Here is a 22,813-nt window from a genome sequence, read left to right on the forward strand (position 1 = left end):
AAACAACTACTATGTACCACATATTATATTGTGTTTAAGTAATTCTATCATTTGATAGAAAGAAGAAAGCTTAATATGATCAGAATTACATTGTTTCTTTTCGAAAAAATAAGTCATGAAAAATAAAAAAAATATATGTAGAAAAACAATGTTTTAATATCAATGTTCAGATTGCTATGAGAAATGTCATTTCACTCATACATTGTTGGATCAACTGATCTATCACACAAACACATTCAGAGAGAATATTATTATAACGAGTTTTTATTTATACACCAATTATTATTATTTGATTCGAATAACAACACCATGTCAGTCCACTGTCCAGTCACTTCACAAAAGCAACACGCAGTCTTATAGAAGTAAGCGACCTGTTACAATCTCTAGTGCAGCTTTTCTACGTAGGTAAGGCATGTTCGCTTGAGTGAAAGTGTAGGGTGCGTTTCTGGATGAAAACTCGGCGAAGGTGCATGCAAACATGCCACAATCACTGCCATTCATTTGTTGAGGAATATCCTATAACATAAAAAAAATATATATATTATTTTCTATTTAAATGCATTTTATGTGATTTTTGATATCTTGGAGAGTTTTTAAGAACAGTCACCGGTTCTTCACTAATGTTTCTATTTTGAGAAGTCCTTTAATTACTAAGAAGAAAAAAATATTCATATCTACCCTTTTGCAAAAAAGCGGTAAAGAGATGAAAAAATGCCATTTGACATGTGAGACAGTTGGACCTGGATTCCAGAAGGATAAGACATAACTTAGCTCCAATTTTACCAATGAAAAATGTCTTCTCTTTCATTTATATGAAAAATGAAAGAGGTAACGTGATACTAATTCGGTCGTTAACTTTAACAGTCGTTGGTGAAATTGGGTCTAACTCTCTCATGGATAAAACCATAGGTTCTTAGTAGTGCCTCGTGTACTTAGAATACTTGCGTGTTTGTGGAGCTCTACGTGTGATACCTGGTCAGGTACCACATAACAAAGTTGACTCAAAATCAAATCAAAATCAAAAATATTTTTATTCGGAGTAATTTTTTTACAAAAACTTTACCGAACGTCGATACTACGGTGCCTACCACCGGTTCGGGAACTAACCCGGCGAGAAGAACCGGCGTAAGAAACTCGCACGGGGCCATCTTTTACTAAAAAGATGGAAAATTACAATTTAAAACATATACAGTACAACACGGTCACATTAACCTGACGCACCACTGGAATGTATATGCAAGCTTCGTAATGACGTCATCACCATGCGTGTAGTTAATTTGACTGTGTTATATAACAATATTATCACTAAGAGCTAGTTACAATAGGAATTATGAAAAATATTCTAGTAGCCTGTAAGAACCACCCTATTCCCAAGGTGTGTTGTCGTCGATGAAATCATTGATTTTATAATAAGCTTTAGTACACAAACGTTCTTTTACTACATTTTTAAATTTATTGATAGAGAGATTTTGAACGTTTTCTGGGATTCTATTGTACAGGCGTATACACTGGCCTTTAAAAGATTTGCTGACTTTGCTAAGTCTGATCACTGGTATTTCTAATTTGTTCTTATTCCTAGTGTTAAAACAATGATTGTCGCTTTTCTTTTTGAAATTATTTAAGTTCTTTCTTACATACAGTACGTTATCCAAGACATATTGAGATGCGACGGTCAGAATATTTATTTCCTTAAACTTTTCTCTTAAGGATTCACACGATGACATCTTATAAATAGAACGTATGGCTCGCTTCTGCAGCACGAATATTGAATTAATGTCCGCTGCATTTCCCCATAGAAGGATTCCATATGACATAATGCTGTGGAAGTAACTAAAGTAAACAAGTCGCGCTGTTTCTACATCAGTTATTTCTCTGATTTTTTTAACAGCATATGCTGCAGAACTGAGCCTATCCGCCAGATTTGCAATATGCGGACCCCACTGTAATTTACTGTCTAAAGTTATACCTAGGAAAACAGTGGTGTCCACTAATTTCATTTTCTCATCATTTAATAATACATTGGTTTGTACTTGCCTAACATTTGGCAAACTGAACTTTAAACATTTCGTTTTGTTAGAATTTAATAGTAAATTATTAGCATTAAACCATTGTACTATTTTTAAGAGAGCACTATTTACCTCGTCGTAATTATATTGTTGTCGCTTCACATTAAAAATTAGTGAAGTGTCATCAGCAAAAAGTACTATCTCATGCTTATCTTTAACTAGATAAGGTAGGTCATTAATGTAAATGAGAAAAAGAAAGGGACCTAAAATAGATCCTTGTGGAACACCTATCTTTATTTTACTACCATTAGACCTTTTAGAATTAACTTCAACTCTTTGCGTTCTATTTGCAAGGTAAGAACTTAACAGTTTTAGGGCTGTGTCCCTTATACCATAATGATACAATTTTCTGATTAATGTAGCATGTTCAACGCAATCAAATGCTTTGGATAGGTCGCAGAAGATACCAAGTGCATCCTGCGACCCCTCCCAAGCTTCAAATATACTACATAGAAGACTGATGCCTGCATCTGTAGTGGACCTACCTTTAGTAAAGCCAAATTGATTGTTATGTAACAAATTATTACAGTTAAAGTGAACTAGTAATTGATTTAGAATTATTTTTTCAAATACTTTACTAAAAGTTGGCAAAATAGATATTGGTCTGTAGTTAGCTGGGTCAGACTTAGTCCCAGCTTTGAAGAGAGGCATCACCTTGCTATGCTTCATTAGGTCAGGGAACACACCATTTTTAATACAATTATTAAAGACTAGAGCTAAGTGCGGGGCAATGATGTCAATTATAGATTTAATAACTCTTGTGGACATACCCCAGAGATCAGTTGTACTTTTAACATTTAGCGATTTGAAAGTCTTAATAATATCCCTGGAGTCGATTTCTTTAAAAATAAAATTGACATCACATTCCTTGACATTTTCTTTAAGTAACCTTTCCGCAACTTCAGGTGAGGAATTTAAGTCTTTTGTAGTTGAGATCGGAATGTCAGCAAAAAACTTCTCAAAAACTGTCGCAACCTCAAGGTCAGAGTTGACCTTTTTATCATCAATATAAAGTTCAAGTTTAGAGTTACGACAGTTGACTCTTCCAGTCTCATCTGCAATACGAGGGCTGCTATTTATGTATCCGGAACTGGCCACTTACAAGAACAATATTTAAAAAGTAATTACAACATTTGAAAATAGAACTCTTTGGTTGAAGAATACATTTTGTTTCATGTGACTGTCAATTATTTTTCCATTGTGGCGTCATTTTGAAAATTGCGTGTCTTCATTTGCCATGGATTTAACGCGTGAACATTTTCGTGCAATGATTTACTACGATTTTCGGCGTGGGCTAAATCAACAACAGTGCTTTATTCAACTCACCGCAACTTTTGGAGATGAAGCACCATCAAAAACCACTGTTTATCACTGGTACAGTGAGTTTAATCGTGGGCGGTCTATGCTCACGGATGAAAATAAAGAAGGTCGCCCAAAAACAGCTGTTGTCCCACAAAATATAGATGCTGTGCGGGAACTAATAATGCGTGATCGTCATGTTACATATCGCGAGATAGAGGCGTCCTTAGGCATAAGTATGACGAGCATACATAAGATATTACACGAACATTTGGCTGTAAAAAAAATATGTTCGCGTTGGATTCCGCACAACTTGACAATCGATCAAAAACGGGCTCGTGTCGATTGGTGCAAAAAAATGATAAAAAAATACAACCGTGGTACGTCAAAAGCCGTTTATAATATCTACACAGGTGATGAATCTTGGATCTATGCATATGACCCCGAAACTAAACAACAGTCAACGGTGTGGGTGTTCCAAGATGAGCCGAAACCAACAAAAGTTACTCGTGCAAAAAGTACTTTGAAGCAAATGGTCGCCTGTTTTTTTGGAATTAATGGACATGTGGCTACAGTGCCATTAGAGAATCGTAAAACGGTTAATTCTGAATGGTATACGACCATTTGTTTACCAGAAGTCTTTGAAGAAATAAGAAAGGACAACCGACAACGCAGAATCATATTACATCACGACAATGCTAGCTGTCACACCTCAGCTGAAACAACTCAGTTTTTGGAGGGTCAAAAGATCGAATTGAGTATAAGTCATGCGCCGTACAGCCCTGATTTGGCACCTAACGATTTCTTTTTATTTCCATACGCGAAGAACAAATTACGTGGTCAACGTTTTTCCAGCCGCGAAGAGGCTGTTGATGCGTTCAAAATGCACGTTTTGGAGATACCTCAATCAGAATGGAAAAAGTGCTATGAAAATTGGTTCCAGCGTATGCAAAAGTGTGTCGATCATCGCGGCGAATATTTTGAAAAGCAATAAAACCATATTAAATGATATATGTTTGTTTCTTTTTTTAATTCCGGATACATAAATAGCAGCCCTCGTAACTTTCCAGGTGGTTTTCACTTTATTTTTAGAGTTCTTTATTTTTTCTTTTATATGGAGGGCCTTCGCAGCTTGACAGACTTTTCTAAAAATTTTTGAATATTTCTTCACGTATATTTTAAAGGATTCACTAGTATTCATTGTTTTTTCATCATTAAATTAGTCTTACTTTACTTATTTTATCATGGCTAATATTTATATATAATTTGTAGATTATTGTTCTGAACTAGTATCATGTAGTGCAAGACACTTTTCAATGACCAAAACTATTATCAGACGTTTTAAAAATAACTTATCTATAAGTATAACTCATCCATATTGTGATAGAAAGTTATGTCTTATCGCTCTGGGATCTGGGTCTAAAAGGTAGGCACTTGACTAGGTATATGACCAAAAATACTCAATTGTATTCATACTTTAATAATAATCACTACATGTTAGAAAGGGGACGTCCAGTCTGGATATGGACAGACAGACAGACGGACAGGCTGAAATATCTTTGTGATCGGGTCCCGTTTTTACCCTTTGGGTAAGGAAAAAGGGGAAAATTGTCCATCTTTGTTATTAATTATTATACTATGCTGACACGGCCGAAGTCGCGGGCAACAGCTAGTAGAAAATAAATAGTCTAGTAGAAAATAATAAATCTTGCAATATCGTATTGTTTTCTAAGGTGTTACATTAATTTATAAAATAAATATAACGCCTTTGAAAAAAAAATAGCAACAAAGTTATTTTTAAAACGTCTGATAATAGTTTTAGTCATTGAAAAGTGTCTTGCACTACATGATACTAGTTCATAATAATAATCTACAAATTATCTATACTAATATTATAAATGCGAAAGTATCTCTGTCTGTCTGTCTGTCTCGCTTTCACGCCCAAACTACCGAACCGATTGTAATGAAATTTTGTACATAGATAGTCTAAAGCCTGAGAAAGGACATTTTAACTGGAAAAAAGGGTTGTAAGGGGATAAAAATGTGTAAATTTGTTCAAATTAAGTTACTTCCAAAAAATCATAATAGATGGCGCCGTGCCGTCTCCTACATCGCACAAGCGCTTGCTCAAACGTGTTTCTATAAGAGGTGGTAAGGTCTAAGGATAAGATTCCTTTTACATTTTTTTTAAATGTAAAAGAAGAGTTAATGTTCGACTTCAACCACACTCCCCAGTTTTTAGCCCCCTACGCAAAAATAGGGGCGTTTTATGAGTGACATGTCTGTCTGTCTGTATAGTGTCAACATTGAAGTTTGAAGTAAGCGTACCGCGGAAGCACCTCTGTCGTGCAAATTTTGCAATTTTCAGTAATGCCTACATGGTTCAACGAGAACTACCTACTATAATATGATAAATATAAGTTACTCAATGACGGGAACTACCGTGCGCTATAAGCTGATGTCCACGCGGACGGAGTCGCGGGCAAAAGCTAGTATATAAATATTAGCTACGAGCTTTTGCCCGCGGCTTCGCTCGCGTAAAGAAGCATTATTATATACAAACTTTCATCCCCTATTTTACCCCCTTAGGGGGAGAATTTTTTAAAATCCTTTCTTAGCGGATGCCTGCGTCATAACATCTACCTGCATGCCAAATTTCAGCCCGATCCGTTCAGTGGTTTGGGCTGTGCGTTGAAAGATCACTATGTCAATCAGTCAGTCACCTTTGAGTTTTATATATATAGATAACCCACATCAAAATGTAGCCTATATCCTTTCTCAGACTCTAGAATAACTGTGTACAAAATTTTATTGCAATCGGTTCAGTAGTTTTGGCGTGAAAGCGAGACAGACAGACAGAGATACTTTCGCATTTATAATATTAGTACAGATTATGTGCACACTGCACAGCTGTTTTTGGGTATTTTGATTAATTAAGGGCCGCGCTACACCGGAATGGCAGCGCTGAAAGTGCTCGCCTCGCCTAAGAGGGGTACCACTTACCAGGGTTTTAAAAAGTTTTTAAATTTGACACAAATTTTGTTGACACCGCGCGCTATAAACTAAAGTCCACGCGGACGAAGTCACGGGCAACAGCTAGTGTAAGACTAATTTTTAGTCAACTTTGTTACCTGGTACCTGACTAGTTGTCACACCTTATCCTTCTGGGATCCAGGTCTAAGTAGATTAGTCAGCTTATGTGCGATCGGTGTCAGTGAACTAAGGATAGGATAGCCAGGCTATGACTATCACTATTCACTGTCACTATATAGTATAAAACAAAGTCGCTTTTTCTTCCCTCATGTGACATGTCCTTTTGTTCGCCCTTTAATCTTTAAAACTACGCAACGGATTTTGATGCGGTTTTCTTTAATAGATAGAGTGATTAAAGAGGAAGGTTTATAAGTACTAGCTGTTTATAATCATTAAAATATAGTGGAGAAATACTGTTATTTTTGAGGTTTCTAATTTGATGTCGTAAATAATTACATTTTTTTTGCTTACATTGCAAACGCAGGCTGAAACCTACGAGATGTATCATAATAATGTACACAATGAAAAGGTCAACAGAAAACTTCGCGATGGTAATAAATTTATGTTAAGAAGGGTTAATTTCAAAGAAAACTGGGTCTAAGTACTCACATGGATATCCCATTATTCAATTAAATACTTTAAAAAATTGTTGATATAATATAGATCTATATTATGGCCATTTACAGCATATTTAAGTCAATCGTCTTCCGGGATCGTAATACTTATTAGAAAACACAGCAAAATTTGACAGCCTGCTCTTAATTATGAGTCAAAACTAGGCCTACTTAATAAATTGAACATTAAAAGTTAAAACTAACCTTAAGATTTTCCGTTTTCCATCCCTTATCATCAAATGGCTGCCCTTTCTTATCTTGGTGTTCATCTTTCAAATACTTCAGTAAAGCATCTAAGCATTTTTGATTACGAGAGCCCATACTGTCTAAATAGGCTATATGTTTTTTTCGGAAATCAATTATGCTGAGACACCAATGCACACCCAAATGCACCGGTACTACCATCAAATCATGAGAAAATATATCCACCTGGAAATATATAAGTTCATTTGTAAGTAGCATGAAGCATCCTTATTCCTTGATTGTTTAGTTTCATTATAAAAATTGTTACTTATTCGAATTTTAAAAGTTAAGAATGCCAATAGAAACAATGAAATTTTAATCAATCGATTGAATTAGAAACAAGTTCAATATCTCACCTTCCTAGTCCATCTTCTTAATCCTGGCTGACCACTTTGCATAAGTTTAGGATAGAAGAATGTGTTAGTTGCATAAACTTTTGGAATGTCTTTACGTTGCTCACACCGCTGCATCAGTAAGTTCATGTAGAAATTGATAACTTCGTCATTGAGCCAGTTCAGACCTGCCAGGGTCTGTATATCTCGCCTGTAAAAGATTTTTAACATTTTTACAATAATTTAAATATTATCTTTAGTGACCGACCGAACTTTCGGTTTCAGTTTCGGCCAAAAAATCTAGTTTCAAGCCTACTTTCGATTTCGGCCAAAATATAGCCGAAACTTTCGGCCCCGCCGAAACTCATGCGTCGTTCAGTAAACTTCCCAGTTAACTCGTGCTTGCTTGCCAGCGAGGCCCCGTTCTCAGCGAGGCTCAGTTCGCCACCATCGATTTAATCGTGTTTTGAGATTATGTTTTCCAAATACCAGATTAGTCCCAAATAAAAATTTGCACTTTGTTGTATTTTCATTAAATTATCTAAACTTATTGTTATCGAAATTATATTATTGAATTTTATTTCTACGACAAACGCAGGCTTATTTAATATAGTCTATAACTTATGGCAAATTACATGCTATTCTAAAAATGTTTCCAAAACAAACAATTTAGTAAATGCGATGATAAATTGATTATAATGTGTATGAACTTTATTTACTCAAGAATTTTCTTTGACTGTGAGATTATAGGATATGTTATCAGGATATAATATATTACGAGATTTATCTAGTAGGTAAATCATCTCGCCCCACTCTTTTCCTTTTACCACGCGTTTTATGTAAACATTTAAAATTAACTTTTAATTATGGACACGCAATCTCTTAGACCGTTCCTACCCTGCTAGAATTTTATCTAGCCCACTTCCCCGTAAGTTTCACTCTTACGGCCCTCAGTATATTTTTCATGTTAAGTGGCAAAAGACCTCCTGGAGCAAAAAAGATGTGACGCTAACTGCAAGTTTGCTTAATAATTTCGCTTTGAACTTCGACTGCGGTCGTTACCATGTTTCCCATAAACATAATATACTGCAAATATTATTGATCGTGTTTTCAGTAGTACGTTGTTAATCTCTAAGGGAGGATTTCACCAACCACACAACTTCTTTAACTTAAACTTAGTTCCTACGGGGATATAAATCTCGTTTTGTTTCAAATGGATTTCATAATCTTTTCTTAATCACGATTAATAAATCTAAGTTTAGGTGTAATGTGACGTCACGCGATGATTTTACATGTTTCTATAATTTTGGAGTCTAGTTACGTTATTTTATCAACATAAAAGCAAGAAACGATACATAAACTACCCAAACGCATCTATTTCAAAACTGTCATCTTAACATTCGCCATGTAGTGTACACTGACAGGACTTTAACGCCTTTTATGAAGTTTAACCGTACAACATTGGACGTTCTGAAGATAAAACTTGGATTAGATGTGAACGTTATGTTAGTGAAATTCAATTTGGTGCTATAAACGTGTTTTATGTTTATACGCTTAGAACCGGTTTAGTGTGCTCTAAGCGCGCTCAATTTCTTTGGTGATATCGTACCTACTTGCAATCGAATAAAAAACGGAATATAGTACAAAAAAGTTTCTAGAGAACATATTCGAGTCTAAGATTAACTACTTATTTTAAGAAATGTCGCAAAAAGTTAATAATTTCAATGTGATACTTTTTATTTAGTTATAAAGTTGTAATGTATGTTAAAAATCAATAAATTTCAGTAAATAATCGTAATTTTCAATATTTTACCAAGTTTCGTTTTCGGTTTCGGTTTCGGCCGAAACTGAGAGTAAGGCCGAAAGTTCGGTTTCGGTTTCGGCTGAAAAACCAGTTTCGGTCGGACACTAATTATCTTATATATAAAATTCTTGTGTCACAATGTTAGGCCCCGTACTCCTCCGAAATGGCTTTACTGACTTTAACCAAATTTTTTTATGCATATTCAGTGGGTCTGAGAATCGGCTACTGGGTACTTATTATATTGATAAGTGCATTTGTTGAATAAATAATAGTAAATTATTACAACTCAAGACTGACGGCGACCATTGTTTGTGCGACGGGATAGCGATGGATGTTGCCATGGTGACATACAGCTAGTATTATAGTAAAAAGAACTAGGAGATCAAGCATTGCTCAGATTTAAAAACCAAAATAACTCAAAAATGCATGACAGCAAACTCAAACTAGACAGTTTTTCTTTCCCAATACCTACATCCCCTATTTTATGGTCATATTTCCTGCTGTTGGGAAACCAAATGTATAAGTATACAAGATTGTCTTATATAAAGTATAAGAACTAAACCATCAATGTTCGTCTTTCGTTTACTAGTTGTAGTTACTGAATGGGCATTGTCCAAAAAAAATCACATGTACTTTTTACATTTTTTTTCGTTAAAATAGGGTATTTTAAGAATATAAATTAAATAATTTTGAAATTCATTGGCTAGTTTTTTCTCAATAAATTTTTAAAGTTTCGCTCTGACGTCATCATCGGCGGCCAATAATTGACCTCTGCAGTATGTTTTTTCCTTTCAATCTTATTTATAATGGCTGGTTCGTCAAATGCAAGTTCTCATTATGTGAAAGCTGATACGAGAAGCTTACCAAAAGTTCGAAACGTAATGTTGGTCGAATTTATTGATAATTTAACGCCATTGAAGGTCAAACAAAGGTTAAACATATTTGTTAAAAAATATAAGTAACTAATGGGTATTTTTTTCGTTTATATACAGAAAAACGATCACTGACCTTATTCCTCGAAATGTTTTTGTAATGAGCAAAATTAAAAAAAAATGGACAATCCCCATTATCAAAATTATCAAAACTGAACTGAATTATTAAAATTTTAGCAAATTAGTCTCAACCTATGTATGTTATAAGATTACTGCACCTATAGATTACTTATAGTAGTTTTGACATATGCTGTTTGCACTATTAATAGTTTTGAACAATGCATTTTATGCTCAAGTCAATGTAGTTACTGAATTATCAAAATTATAAAAAAATAAAATTACCTATGTATTCTCAAGTTGAATTTTTCAATGAGTAGCTGGTTAGGAGGGCCTGGCCCTAGAACTTTGTTAACTAGTTTTTCTTGTTCAGGAGTCAGGGCAGGTAGCTCTACTGAGGGCTGAACCTCTTCGATGAGACTCTCAGGTATGCTCAATTCATGCTTTAATTTATTTTCTAAAAGTGCTATCTTCTGTTCATAATTTACTTTTGATATTATATCAGATTCCCGACGTGCATCTTTCAACTTCTCTTGAAGATCTTGTCTCTTTTTCTTGTAACGAGAGTCTAGTTTCTTGAGCCAGTCATCTGCTGTTACAGCCTTATCCTTGAGAGATTCTCGCAGGGAGTTCACTGGATCAATTTTAACTGATGAACTAGTGGATGCATCAGATGGTATTATTTCTATTTCTGAATCTGATGAATTAATAGAAGCTACAGTAATTGGATCATATTCTCTGTTAGATTCATTTTCTTTATCTGCAATTATACCTTTCTCGAGTAATTTAAGTTCATTTAAAGAATTTCTTTGTGATCTTTGTGTCAGCCTGAACGAAGCTGAATCATTGACTAAGCTTGCAATACTGAGTGGTTTACCAAATGGAGCCTGTGTAGCCTCTGTTCCGACAACTCTTCTAATTAAATCTTGATAGTTTTTCTTTTCACTCAAATTAAATACTTCCGATATAGCCGATTTAGTTTTGTTCGAATTCATAAACCCAGTTCTTGAGCCCAAGAGATTGGTTTTTGTTGGTTGCATCCATTTTGCCACGGGGGTAGGAGCTTTTCTGTATGTCTTGGTGATTCCCGGAGGAGCTTTAAATTTGCTGTAGGTCCGAGGAGACAAGTTTGCGTGTCTATCATTTAATTTTCGACATAGTTTATAATACCTTAGATTATCATCCTCATCTAATGAACCTATAACTTCATTGTTTTTGGAGACAAAGAACTTCTGAGATTTAGGTTGAGGAGGGGAGCGTACTCTTTTGACAAATATGACATCATCATCTTCATCCTCAACATCATTTATAAATGTATCATCCTCATCTACATTTATAAAAATTTTTGATGGTTTCTTTGGATGTTGCTTTGTTTCAACCAATGTGACCTAAAACAATTAATTAAAAAAATGTACTACTAAGATAATATTATTCTTTCAGGGTTTCTTTGAAAAGTTATTGTTGTAGGGTGTTATTTATTATGACTTTATCATCATGCAATCATGCAATGCAATGCAGTTGGATTCCAGAATAAATCATACATTCATCAAAATAGAAATGTGATAGCTGATAATAGTTTCTACATTTAACCTGCTAACATTAGCTACATTATCTAATTAGATTACCTCTGGTTCATCATCCTCATCAGTAACATTATGAATAGCAGGTCTTATTGGAGAATGAACCCTTGGTTTTCTATATGGGGTTTCTGTTCCGTTTCTAGTTATATTAATGAATTTATTCGGAATAATCCTACTTCGCCCAGCTAGCTTAATTTGTTCATCATTTGGAGTTGATGTACTCGGGTGACCAGCCTCAACTTCAATTGGAACATACCTAACATTTTTACCTTTTTTACTACTCATGTCATTCCAAATATCTGTAAACATTAAAATTTGTAATTAAAGATTGCACTGTAACAATATTATTTAAAAAAAAATAAGTACTACCTTTAGACGATATTTCAGGAAAAGTAGTTTTGGGTAGTTTTTTAAGTCGCTTCAGTACTGGAACTTCATCATCAGATGAAAACTCATCATCGAGTCTGTGAAAAACATTGCATATGATTATGAGTGTATGATAAATAAACCATTATCACAACTTAATCATTTACATACTTCCAAAAATTTGATGCTGCATTCAGCGGTATTTTTATCATTATCACAAGTTTATTAGGTATTTATTTTATTGGCTTTACCGCCATAGCAATTGTTGTAAACATGAACTGTCACATTTTGTACCTGTCTCTTTTGAAGCTTGTCTTCACCGCGGGATCGTCGTCACACCAACCGAGTAAACTTCGGACATAAGTCACTATGGACTGCATTTTTATTTAATTAGGTTGTTCCATCCCACACAATAGTTTTATGAAATTTAATTACGAATAATTGTAACAAGTAGATTTAAAATTAAGAAACGCACACAAGCCAAGCAGTGAAATTGCCGATTCAAAGACAATTGACAGCTGTCTACGTCAAACTTTGCGTCAAACCACAAACAACAAAATATTTCTATACTTTATGGGCAGAATATAGACAAAAGTCTACTGTCTAAAGGCCAAAAGTCGGACTCGTCCAAGAAATTAAGGATGTATATAAGGTCAAATTGCAAACTACGTCCAATTAAATTATGAAAGTACCATAAACCTATGAAAGTACTAAATATGTAAAAAATTGGACACCCAGACACTTATTATTCATTATAATAATTTTTTATAATAGTTTTTTAAAGAACTATTCGATATATTATAGAGCAAAGTTTTTCTAAACTACTCTGACATTGGCAACTCACGGAGCTAGCCATTAAAAAAGAAGAAGAACAAGCAGGGTGACCATATGTGGCAGGTTCCTGCCATTTTGGCAGGATTGGCGTCTTATTTTGGCCTGTGGCATGATCGGTTGACGTTTTAAAAACTTGGCAAGTTTTGGCAGGATTCGGGTATGAAAAATAAATGTTATTTTTGCATCAAAGAAGTCAGTGATTTATTAGAATCTGGTGGTAGTAATTCAATATTCAATAATATTACCAAATAAATTTATTTTCTTTATTTCTTTCTTTCTTTCAAATTCTGCTTTAAGTGTAAATTTTTGGGGTGCAATAGGCAGAATGCGAAATTCTAATAGACAGTATAATTTTAAATGTTTTGCTTACCAACGCTTCATGCGAAAAAATGTTCTCCCAGATCAATACAAAAACTCGGAACCGTTTTTAGGGTTCCATACCCAAAGGGTAAAAACGGGATCCTGTTCATGAGACTTCGATGTCTGTCTGTCTTCAGGCTGTATCTCAAGAACTGCTATAGCTAGAGTTCTGAAATTTTCACAGATTGTGTATTTCCGGTGCCGCTAAACCAAGCAACCGGAGCAACAAATACTAAAATCAAAATAAAAGTAATATTCAAGGGGGGCTCCCATACAACAAACGTGATTTTTTTGCTCGTAATCAATAATGGCAACAGCTATTTTTTTTTATATGAAATAAGGGGGCAAACGAGCAAACGGGTCACCTGATGGAAAGCAACTTCCGTCGCCCATGGACACTCGCAGCATCAGTAAAGCTACAAGTGCGTTGCCGGCCTTTTAAGAGGGGATAGGGTAATAGGGGAGGGTAGGAAAGGGAATAGGGGATAGTAGGGAAGGGAATAGGGTAGGGGATTGGGCCTCCGGTAAACTCACTCACTCGGCGAAACACAGCGCAAGCGCTGTTTCACGCCGGTTTTCTGTGAGAACGTGGTATTTCTCCGGTCGAGCCGGCCCATTCGTGCCGAAGCATGGCTCTCCCACGTATAAAACAGCTAAACACATACCCCCTTACTAATAAATATAGGTAAGCTATGAATACTATTTTGTTCCTGTCACACAAGTGACATTTTTAATTGGATTGAAGAAGACAAAACACTGTATAACTATTCAAAGCTTATACAGCGTTTATTAGTAAGAGAGTTTAAATTTTCACAAAATCCTTAAATATATATTTTGTAATTTAATTATTAATAATAATTAAATTTTAATAAAATAAATATTTGATCCCATAAAAGACACAATTTTTTGCCTAAGTACTTTCTGATTTCTCTCTGTAACGGTACGGGGTACCCTGTACGGAACCCTTTGTGAGCGAGCCCGACTCGCACTTGCCCGATTTTATAAACAAACATGTTGCATCTATGTTGCATGAATGGTGAGTATAGTGATTGCAAATTTTCCTTCAAACCTACAAAATAAATTTTGAATCGCATGAACAAATCTATGTATAAAGATGAAGAAATGGAAGATGACGATGCGAATGTTTAATCTTATAAAAAATGCAATATATTATGTTATGTGTATTTTTACTTTTCTTACTTTAAAACGACAGTAAATAAAGATGGCAGTATTTAGGCATTTTTTAATACAGGCTTTGGCAGGATTTGGCAGTTTTTGACCAAAGTTTGGCAGGATCTGTAATTTAAATATGGTCACCCTGAGAACAAGGTCGCGGCAATTTTTAATAAAATTTTAGATAAGTGCGTACTAAAACATTATTTTTTTTATTAATTAACTATTAAATTAACCTCAAAAGTAAGTTAAACTAAATAAGTTTGTTGTTGGTTTATTACAACAAAATGCTACAGCCAATAATGCATATTTTGAAGCAGAAAAATATTATTTTGGCTAGTGGTTCCCCAAGGCGAAAGGAGATGATAGAAAACATTGTAAGATTAGTTTTAATAACCCTTGGTTAGAAACATATTACATATTATAATAATTTAACATATTATTGTCTTTTCAAAGGGCTTAAAGGTTCATTTATGTCCTTCAAAATTCGAGGAAGATTTAAATCCTAAAAATTTTGCGAGCTTCTCGGAATTTGTTGAAGAAACAGCATTACAAAAAGTGTTAGAAGTGGAGAAGAGGTTAATAGAAGAAAAAAACATTCCAGACATGGTTATAGGTGCTGACACTATGGTGACATTGGATGGTGAAATGTTTGGAAAACCAACAACTGTACAAGAAGCATTCGATATGCTTTCAAGGTAAGTACTTACTACATACTTACAAACAAAATATGTCTTTTGGCGTAATAAATTAGCAGATAAGAATAAATTATTAGAATACATGCGGCAAACTGTAACCGCATATGCCAAAGGATTAAGTATGTTTTAAAATATATGGAGTCTGGTCCAAATTTCCACCACTAACGAAACCCATATAGTAAAATTGTATACTAAATAGTGAATCATTATAACCAGACCACAATCAAAAGGTATGGCTGAATGAAAAGTTGAATGTTTTTTACCATTTTGTATGAAAAATATTGTAGATATAATAGAATGTATTGAGTTTGGTGCAAATATCCACAACCAATAACACTTACATAATGGTCTGCTAAATACAGAATCATTATAACTGGACCGCAACCAAAAATATCCTGTAAGTAAAAAGTTATGACTGAATGAAAAAGTTTTCTACCATTTTATTCCATAAAATAGTGTTAATATGATCCATTGCACTTTTTAACTACTCATTCTGTTATGTCATGTTGCTTGGCATTTCCTATTAGGTTTTCACTGAAATACTTAGATCAATATCAATATTTTCACGGGTACCGTTTTTACCCTTTGGGTACGGAACCCTAAAAAATAATATTTTATATGGTCATAACTTTTTACTGACAGCTTATTTTTAATTTGTCTTAAAATGAAAGTTAAGTATATTTAATGGACTATTAGTGTCGAAACACACTAGGCCGAAGTTGCATGCGTAATCATGCGGAAATTCCGCATGATTACGTCCGCAATGTCAAATGCATACAATATACGGACAGAACGCGACGGAATAGTGTGTCATCGGTAATTTAAAATACATTGCGGGCGTAATCATGCAGAATTTCCGCCGCGTAACTTCGGCCTAGTGTGTTTAGACACTAAATGAATGTGGCTCTCGTTAGTGGTGGAAGTTTGGACCACTTGACTTCATTCTCCTTTGCTTAAATAAACATAAATAAATTTATTGCCTACTATTTAGACCAGGTTATTTTAGACTTTCAGGTAGAAGTCATACAGTGTACACTGGGGTTGTGGTAAAAACACCACAGAAAACAGTAAAGTTTACGGAGAAGACCAATGTTGTTTTTGGTAAAGTTAACGAAGAACAGATAAAAGGTTATATTGCTACTGGAGAACCCATGTAAGTAAGATCTTTTTTATCTTAAAATATAATAATATTTGCTAGAATAAACTCTTTACATAAAGTTTAGAGTGTTGACTTCGTTAAATATTATAGTATATGGATGACCAAGCTTTGCTCGGTATAGCACACACTCATTGACTTCATGTTACTTAACAGCGCCATCTGCTGGAATAGCTTTAGCTGTTGTTGTGTCGTTAAAGCAATTAGTTGCTCACAAAATAGTATTATTATTCGCCAATAGATGTCAGGAGGAGTCATATTTTTCAGTTTATCGATTATCGATAAAACACGAATAAAAAGACATTTTCTAAAAATGATTCGCTCACTGAGCGTTTTCGGTCTTTGAGCGTAACATATATACTAACACAAGAATTGCTCGTTTAAAGATATAAGACTATATTAATTACTTCCATGATCCATTCTTCCTAATATAAACCATAATATTCATTAACACATTTTTACAATTCCACCTTTCAGGGACAAAGCTGGAGGTTATGGAATACAAGGAGTGGGTGGAACTTTTGTTGAAAGAGTTGAAGGAGATTATTTTACTGTAGTGGGATTGCCTTTGTACAGGCTCTGCTCGGTGTTGTATGATTTATATGTACATAAAGAATAAAGTTATACCTTGGTTTTAGCAAAATCGATTTTAGTACAATAATTGATTTGAAAATGCAATACTAATGTCTTGTGGATAAAGCAAAAATATGGGCTATTGAGATTGCCATAAAGTGTTCCATTCAAATAAGAATAAGATATTAATTTTGTTGCCATGAAGTAACTTTATAAAAATAAATATGAAGTGATAGATGTTCTATTGTATTACAATAATTATTAATTATTATTATATAGGGTTTTGCTTTAAAATATGCTGATTAATATTGTAAGTACCATATATTGCTAATATTTTCAAAAATGTAACATGTGACATGTCCAGCTTTGGAACTTTCTGACTGAAATAGCGGGATTCTTCAGTCAAAAGCAGGACAAAGTAAAAAAAGGTATAAAATCAAAAGTTTTTGAATTTTTATCTTTTTATTTGCGTTAAAATAACGTTTACGTGACAATAGATAGCTAAAGTAGCCAAAGAAAATCTACCCCTCTTCCTCACTCTTATTTTCATTACGTGCACCTTTCTTTCTCAGCAGGCTGCACGTACGTTCGGGCTTTCCCCGAAAAGCGGGACTGAGCCTGTCCCGCGCGGGAAATTTAATTTTGATGACAAAATCGGGACGTCTGGCTCTGGCAACGCTGGACATGTCATACATGAAACTTACAAAGTTTTAAATTAAATTTACAAACTCTAATCTCTATTAAGTTACTAAGGTTATTGAGTTGTGTCAATACTTGTTGCATTTACTACTGTAACATATACTTAATACATATATAGATATTCGTCATTCGTGTTACATATGGGCTAAGTTGTTATGAATAATTAATAAATTTATTATTTTGTTTTTTAAACTTTCTTTTTAAGTTTTCTTCATATATGTAAGTACAAGTGATGCTGTTTTGTTCCAAATTAATAGATGTAACTGTTTGGGCATATAATTTGCGTCTTAAACCCTGATGTACCATATTTGGAACAGCAATGGTTACTTTTGGCAAGTTCCAATGGCAAAATAAATGTTACGATTAAACTAGAGGATTTTTTTTCCTTAAAATTTTTAACGAGGCTTAAAAATGCACTTGGCATCTTTGCCAGCCTCATAGTATTATTCAAAATTATTAAAAATTAAACTATGCGACCCTTCATTGACAATAAATAAAATATTATTAAAGTGCGGGCCTCTTGCGAAAGAGGCGACGCCAAAATAATATTAATTTCCCCCCCAAACAAACCTCCTGAAAACAACCGGCCCCTGAGACCATGATTCCGTCCACAATCCACCAACAAGTGCATTAAGTCCTCTGCAACCCCACAGTGAACACAAAGAGGGGACGCCCTCTTTCCTATCATGTGATTAAACTTGTTGAGTGGAACGTGTCCTGATCGCATCCTCATAGCGGTAACCAAGGTGGTCCTGGTAATATTAGTGCCCCCAAACCATGGCCTCAGACAAGGTTCACAATTTAATATTCTATACCAAATACCCTTGGAGGAAGAACAATCAATAAACAATTTCCTCCACCTATCAATACAAATTTGCTTAGCTACATGAAAAAATTCTGTGTAGTATGGCTGTATATGAGAAGACACATCCCGACCATCACAGATAGCCTCTTTTGCCAGTTGGTCAGTCATCTCATTGCCTAATAAACCTATATCCATTCATCCATTGCAGTCTAATGCGAGATGTTTTATTGAAGTCATTTAATATTTTAAGAATATCGTATGCAATAGGTACTCCTCTAGCTCCCGAGACGCAACGAATAAGGTGCTGAAGTGCAGACATTGAATCTGATAAAATAACAACCCGACATAAACCATTATTCTGAGCATAACGAAGTGCTTGCAAAATTGCAATAAGTTCAGCTCTCATGATAGAAATGTTTCCTCCAAGTTTTAATTTTGATGAGACATTCCTTTGTACATCAATGAATGCGGCACCAACACCCTCATCATTTCTAGACCCATCAGTAAACAACCTGTGATAACCGGGATATGTGACATGTAAATCATTTACAGTGAGAGATCTTAATAATGAAATATTAAAATTACGTTTAGAGTGGGTTACTCCTTCGACCCGAAGTCTCACAATACTTTTAATGTCAATGTAGGACAACCACACATTCATTTGGAACATCTCCAGGCTAGAAGCTGTATACAAAGGTCTATCCTTAAAAAGGTTACAAATTTCAATTAAATTAGGAGTGTTGCACCCCCTCCAAAGGTTACTAAAGAGTGATAAATGTTCTTAATCTTCTTAGTATTTTCATTACAAAGTGACACCGACTTTAACCAATTTTTACATCCGAGCCAAAGTCGACGGATGTGCAATGGTGCAATACTTAGCTCGCTTTCCATCACATGAATTGGAGTGCTTCTTATAAAACCGCCATAAATTCTCAATGCTCTATTTTGTACCAAATTAAGTTTATTCAAATGTGTCTTTGCTGCAGTTCCATATAAGAAGTTACCATACTCAATTCGACTTCTGATAAGGGAAAAATATAACCGTCTCAAATGTATCGGATGAACACACCAGGAGCACCGTGACAAGACTTTTAAAACATTGAGAAGTTTGTAACATTTTTCAGTTATTTTATTAATATGAGCACTCCATTTCAATGAAGAATCAAGTCACATTCCTAGATATTTAACTTTTTTAACATTTTGGAGAGCACGACCATTCATATTAATAGTAACATTAAGATTTTTCCTAGTTTTTAAAAAAATACAAATATTGCTTTTTTCTTCAGACAACATTAAGCCAATATTACATAAAATATCTGTTAAAACTATGATTGCCTCATTAAATATTCTCTCTGCTAAGTTAAAAATCTTATAATCTAAAGTCATATACAGGGTGCAATTTAACCTTCCTGCCAAATTTGGATATATTGATCCTTGTTAAAATTAAAAATACACGTATTTCTTCTTTTATAATCACTCAGTACTAAAATTTTGAGAAATAGCCTCTGAAAGTTATCCTACCAAACACCACAAAATATGGACACATGCGCGGCCCGGCCCCGCCCCGCCCTTCCATTATCAGCAACAACAGTATATGGATATTACATGCTTCAAACCAGGAACATTGTAGATAATTATGTAAAATTAAAACTTGAAAATCTGTATTTGACATTCTAAAAGTTTCTTGACTTGACTTAACAGATTTATGTACAAGCGCACAAACCCCACCATATGAGTCACTTCGGTCAGCTCTAAATATGTGATAGTTATTGATATTAATATAGTCATCATGCGAAAGCAAGGTTTCACTAATTAATGCCAAATGAATTTTTTCCCGATTCAAAACTATTTCTAAATTACGTAATTTTGGAGAAATACTGTTTGCATTCCACTGAAGAATGTTCATGACACCATCTAATTTCTTATTAAATCTTGTTTGTGACATTATATTTATTTATTTATTTAGCACACCAACAGTACATATACAGTAACACATTTGAAAAACATATCATATTCAATAATGTTTTAAGCAGTATGTGCACAAATTATAGGTATGCATGACATTTATCAAATTAAGATTCATTAAACATTCGAGACAACAAAATATTTTAACTAATATTTAACTTATTTATTATTTAAAAGGTAGTGTCTGTATGACGAAAGTGTCATATTAAATATATCAAAATCATTATCTTTTACAGTGGACAGTTTTTCATTATAAAGTCGTGCCATGCGTGTTAGTGGACTGTTGTACGTGGTATTCAAAGTTGAGGTTGGAATCACAGACGTAAAAAAAGTAGCCGTGTTGATTGGGATTAATAATATGACGCAAATGGGAGTAAACAACATTATAAACGTGTCCTTCAAATATCTTTGCAAATTGTGACAAAATGGATATTGGTCTATAGTTTGTGACATCATTCAAACAACCAGCCTTGTGAATCGGGACAATATGTGCAATTTTCCATAAATCTGGGAATAATCCCTCTTTAATAGACCTATTATATATAATGTGAACACGGAATGTGAAGTGGCTTTACGAGAGCATCTACACAGAGTCGAATGAAGATCGGTGGTATTCTATCCGGTCCTGCGTCCTTATTTAATTCTAATTTCTTTATACTTTTCCGAATTTCGTCCTCAGTAATTTCTATGTCAGCAATAGAGTAGTTAGATTTCATCGAGCAAGAATATGAATTTCATCTGAACTTAATGTTAATTGTAACTCACAAGATTCAATCTTGTCTTTCTGTTTTTTATCTTTCGTCTTTTTGTTATTTATAGAAGTATTGCCCTTCGATTTAGACGAAGTAGGCTCAACTGTTTCTTGAATCTCCATGTCCTCCTCATTATAATTTTTTAAAACATCTGCGTAGCTACGACTCGTGTTGCTTTTTTCTGTCAATATACTCTTATTTTGCTCTGGATCTATAAAACGCTCTCTATTATTTAAATCTCTTTTTCTCTCTCTTGGTTGACTGAACGCAATGCCACTTTATAAGTGGTGTTGCTTTGAGACATATGTATGCGGATATTCCTCTCATGAAGGAAAGCTGGGCACTTACTCTTAAAAAAGGACATATGATTACCTTTACAGTTCACACATTTAAATATCTCAGTTGTGCAGTTAATGTGTTCACCAACACATTTTGGACATACCTGGGATTTAGCCTGACAGAAATGTTTCACATGGCCATACTTCCAACATTTAGAACACTGAGCGACGAGGAACATGAACGGCTCCACTCTCAAACGGCAACCATATTATGCTTTAACATATGTTGGTAGAGTGGCACCTTGAAATGCGATTCTATTAGTTTCGGATTTCACCCATTCACCTCCTTCATTCTTTTTCAATAACCTTTTTATAGCTAAAATTTCAACTTCACTTTCTAAAATTTCCTTAATTTCTTTTTCTTCCATATCAATATCAATATCTCTGATTATTCCATATGTATAAGTAACTTCACTTGTTTTCCTGCATATCCAACCTCTCTTTTTGTTATTTTCACAATTCATAAATTTCTCCGCAGCAACACTAGATTTAAATGGAATTAAAACTTTATATGGGTTTTTGTAGTAAACTTTCTCAATATCTTGCACATTTTCTGTATTTAAAATCTTAGCAAATGCCAGCTGTAACAGATCCTGAGAAGACACTGCAACTTCATAAAAGCTAGGTTCATCCTCCATTACTTGCGATAAATTTCCATTATCGTGTGATGGTGAACGTCTCAAATTAAGTTTTTTCTTTCTTGTTACCATGACAAAACCTTCATTATCTTCCACAGCACTAGATTCATCCCTTGTTCTTTTTAAATTACTCGACACACTGCAATTTTCTTCATTCCTAACCTCAAAACTTCCGTCTACATCTGAAGGGTTATAAGCTGGCGATGAGCCTAATATTACGAACTAGGAGGAGGTTTTTTTTTTTTTTTTTTTATGAGATAAGGGGGCAAACGAGCAAACGGGTCACCTGATGGAAAGCAACTTCCGTCGCCCATGGACACTCGCAGCATCAGAAGAGCTGCAGGTGCGTTGCCGGCCTTTTAAGAGGGAATAGGGAAGGGTAGGGATGGGAAGGGAAGGGAATAGGGTAGGGTAGGGAATAGGGGATTGGGCCTCCGGTAAACTCACTCACTCGGCGAAACACAGCGCAAGCGCTGTTTCACGCCGGTTTTCTGTG

General features: G+C 34.5%; 2 protein-coding genes across 3 annotated transcripts; one reads left to right on the plus strand and one right to left on the minus strand.

Moving 5' to 3' along the window:
* Positions 1 to 134: 134 nt before the first annotated feature.
* On the minus strand, positions 135 to 12,820 carry LOC121726787 (sentrin-specific protease 1-like). Of its 2 annotated transcripts, none has more exons than XM_042114305.1 (7): positions 12,621 to 12,820; positions 12,330 to 12,424; positions 12,006 to 12,259; positions 10,666 to 11,768; positions 7,612 to 7,798; positions 7,217 to 7,441; positions 135 to 516 (listed from the first exon to the last, which is right to left on the minus strand). In XM_042114305.1, exons 1-7 carry the CDS (start codon positions 12,704 to 12,706, stop codon positions 355 to 357), a joined length of 2,112 nt encoding a protein of 703 aa, XP_041970239.1. In that variant the 5' UTR covers positions 12,707 to 12,820; the 3' UTR covers positions 135 to 354. The 2 variants fall into 2 exon arrangements, with proteins under 2 accessions (XP_041970239.1, XP_041970249.1); XM_042114315.1 differs by lacking the exon at positions 12,621 to 12,820 and adding an exon at positions 12,498 to 12,560.
* Positions 12,821 to 14,914: 2,094 nt separating this feature from the next.
* On the plus strand, positions 14,915 to 17,330 carry LOC121726798 (dTTP/UTP pyrophosphatase). The gene is made up of 4 exons (XM_042114328.1): positions 14,915 to 15,070; positions 15,150 to 15,391; positions 16,398 to 16,544; positions 17,025 to 17,330. Exons 1-4 carry the CDS (start codon positions 14,981 to 14,983, stop codon positions 17,164 to 17,166), a joined length of 621 nt encoding a protein of 206 aa, XP_041970262.1. The 5' UTR covers positions 14,915 to 14,980; the 3' UTR covers positions 17,167 to 17,330.
* Positions 17,331 to 22,813: the final 5,483 nt, after the last annotated feature.

Source organism: Aricia agestis, chromosome 1 (genome assembly GCF_905147365.1).
Source record: "Aricia agestis chromosome 1, ilAriAges1.1, whole genome shotgun sequence".
NCBI lineage: Eukaryota > Metazoa > Arthropoda > Insecta > Lepidoptera > Lycaenidae > Aricia > Aricia agestis.

Bases quoted from the DNA above. Each gene is read 5' to 3' on its own strand.
- LOC121726787 (XM_042114305.1), bottom strand. From the start codon at position 12,706: ATGCAGTCCATAGTGACTTATGTCCGAAGTTTACTCGGTTGGTGTGAC. The intron at 11,769-12,005 runs GTAATCTAATTA...TAATTGTTTTAG, and splicing joins ATGAGGATGATGAACCAGAG to GTCACATTGGTTGAAACAAA. The intron at 517-7,216 runs GTTAGTTTTAAC...TTTATGTTATAG, and splicing joins GGAAAACGGAAAATCTTAAG to GATATTCCTCAACAAATGAA.
- LOC121726798 (XM_042114328.1), top strand. From the start codon at position 14,981: ATGCTACAGCCAATAATGCATATTTTGAAGCAGAAAAATATTATTTTG. The intron at 15,392-16,397 runs GTAAGTACTTAC...AGGTTATTTTAG, and splicing joins GCATTCGATATGCTTTCAAG to ACTTTCAGGTAGAAGTCATA. The intron at 16,545-17,024 runs GTAAGTAAGATC...TCCACCTTTCAG, and splicing joins ATTGCTACTGGAGAACCCAT to GGACAAAGCTGGAGGTTATG.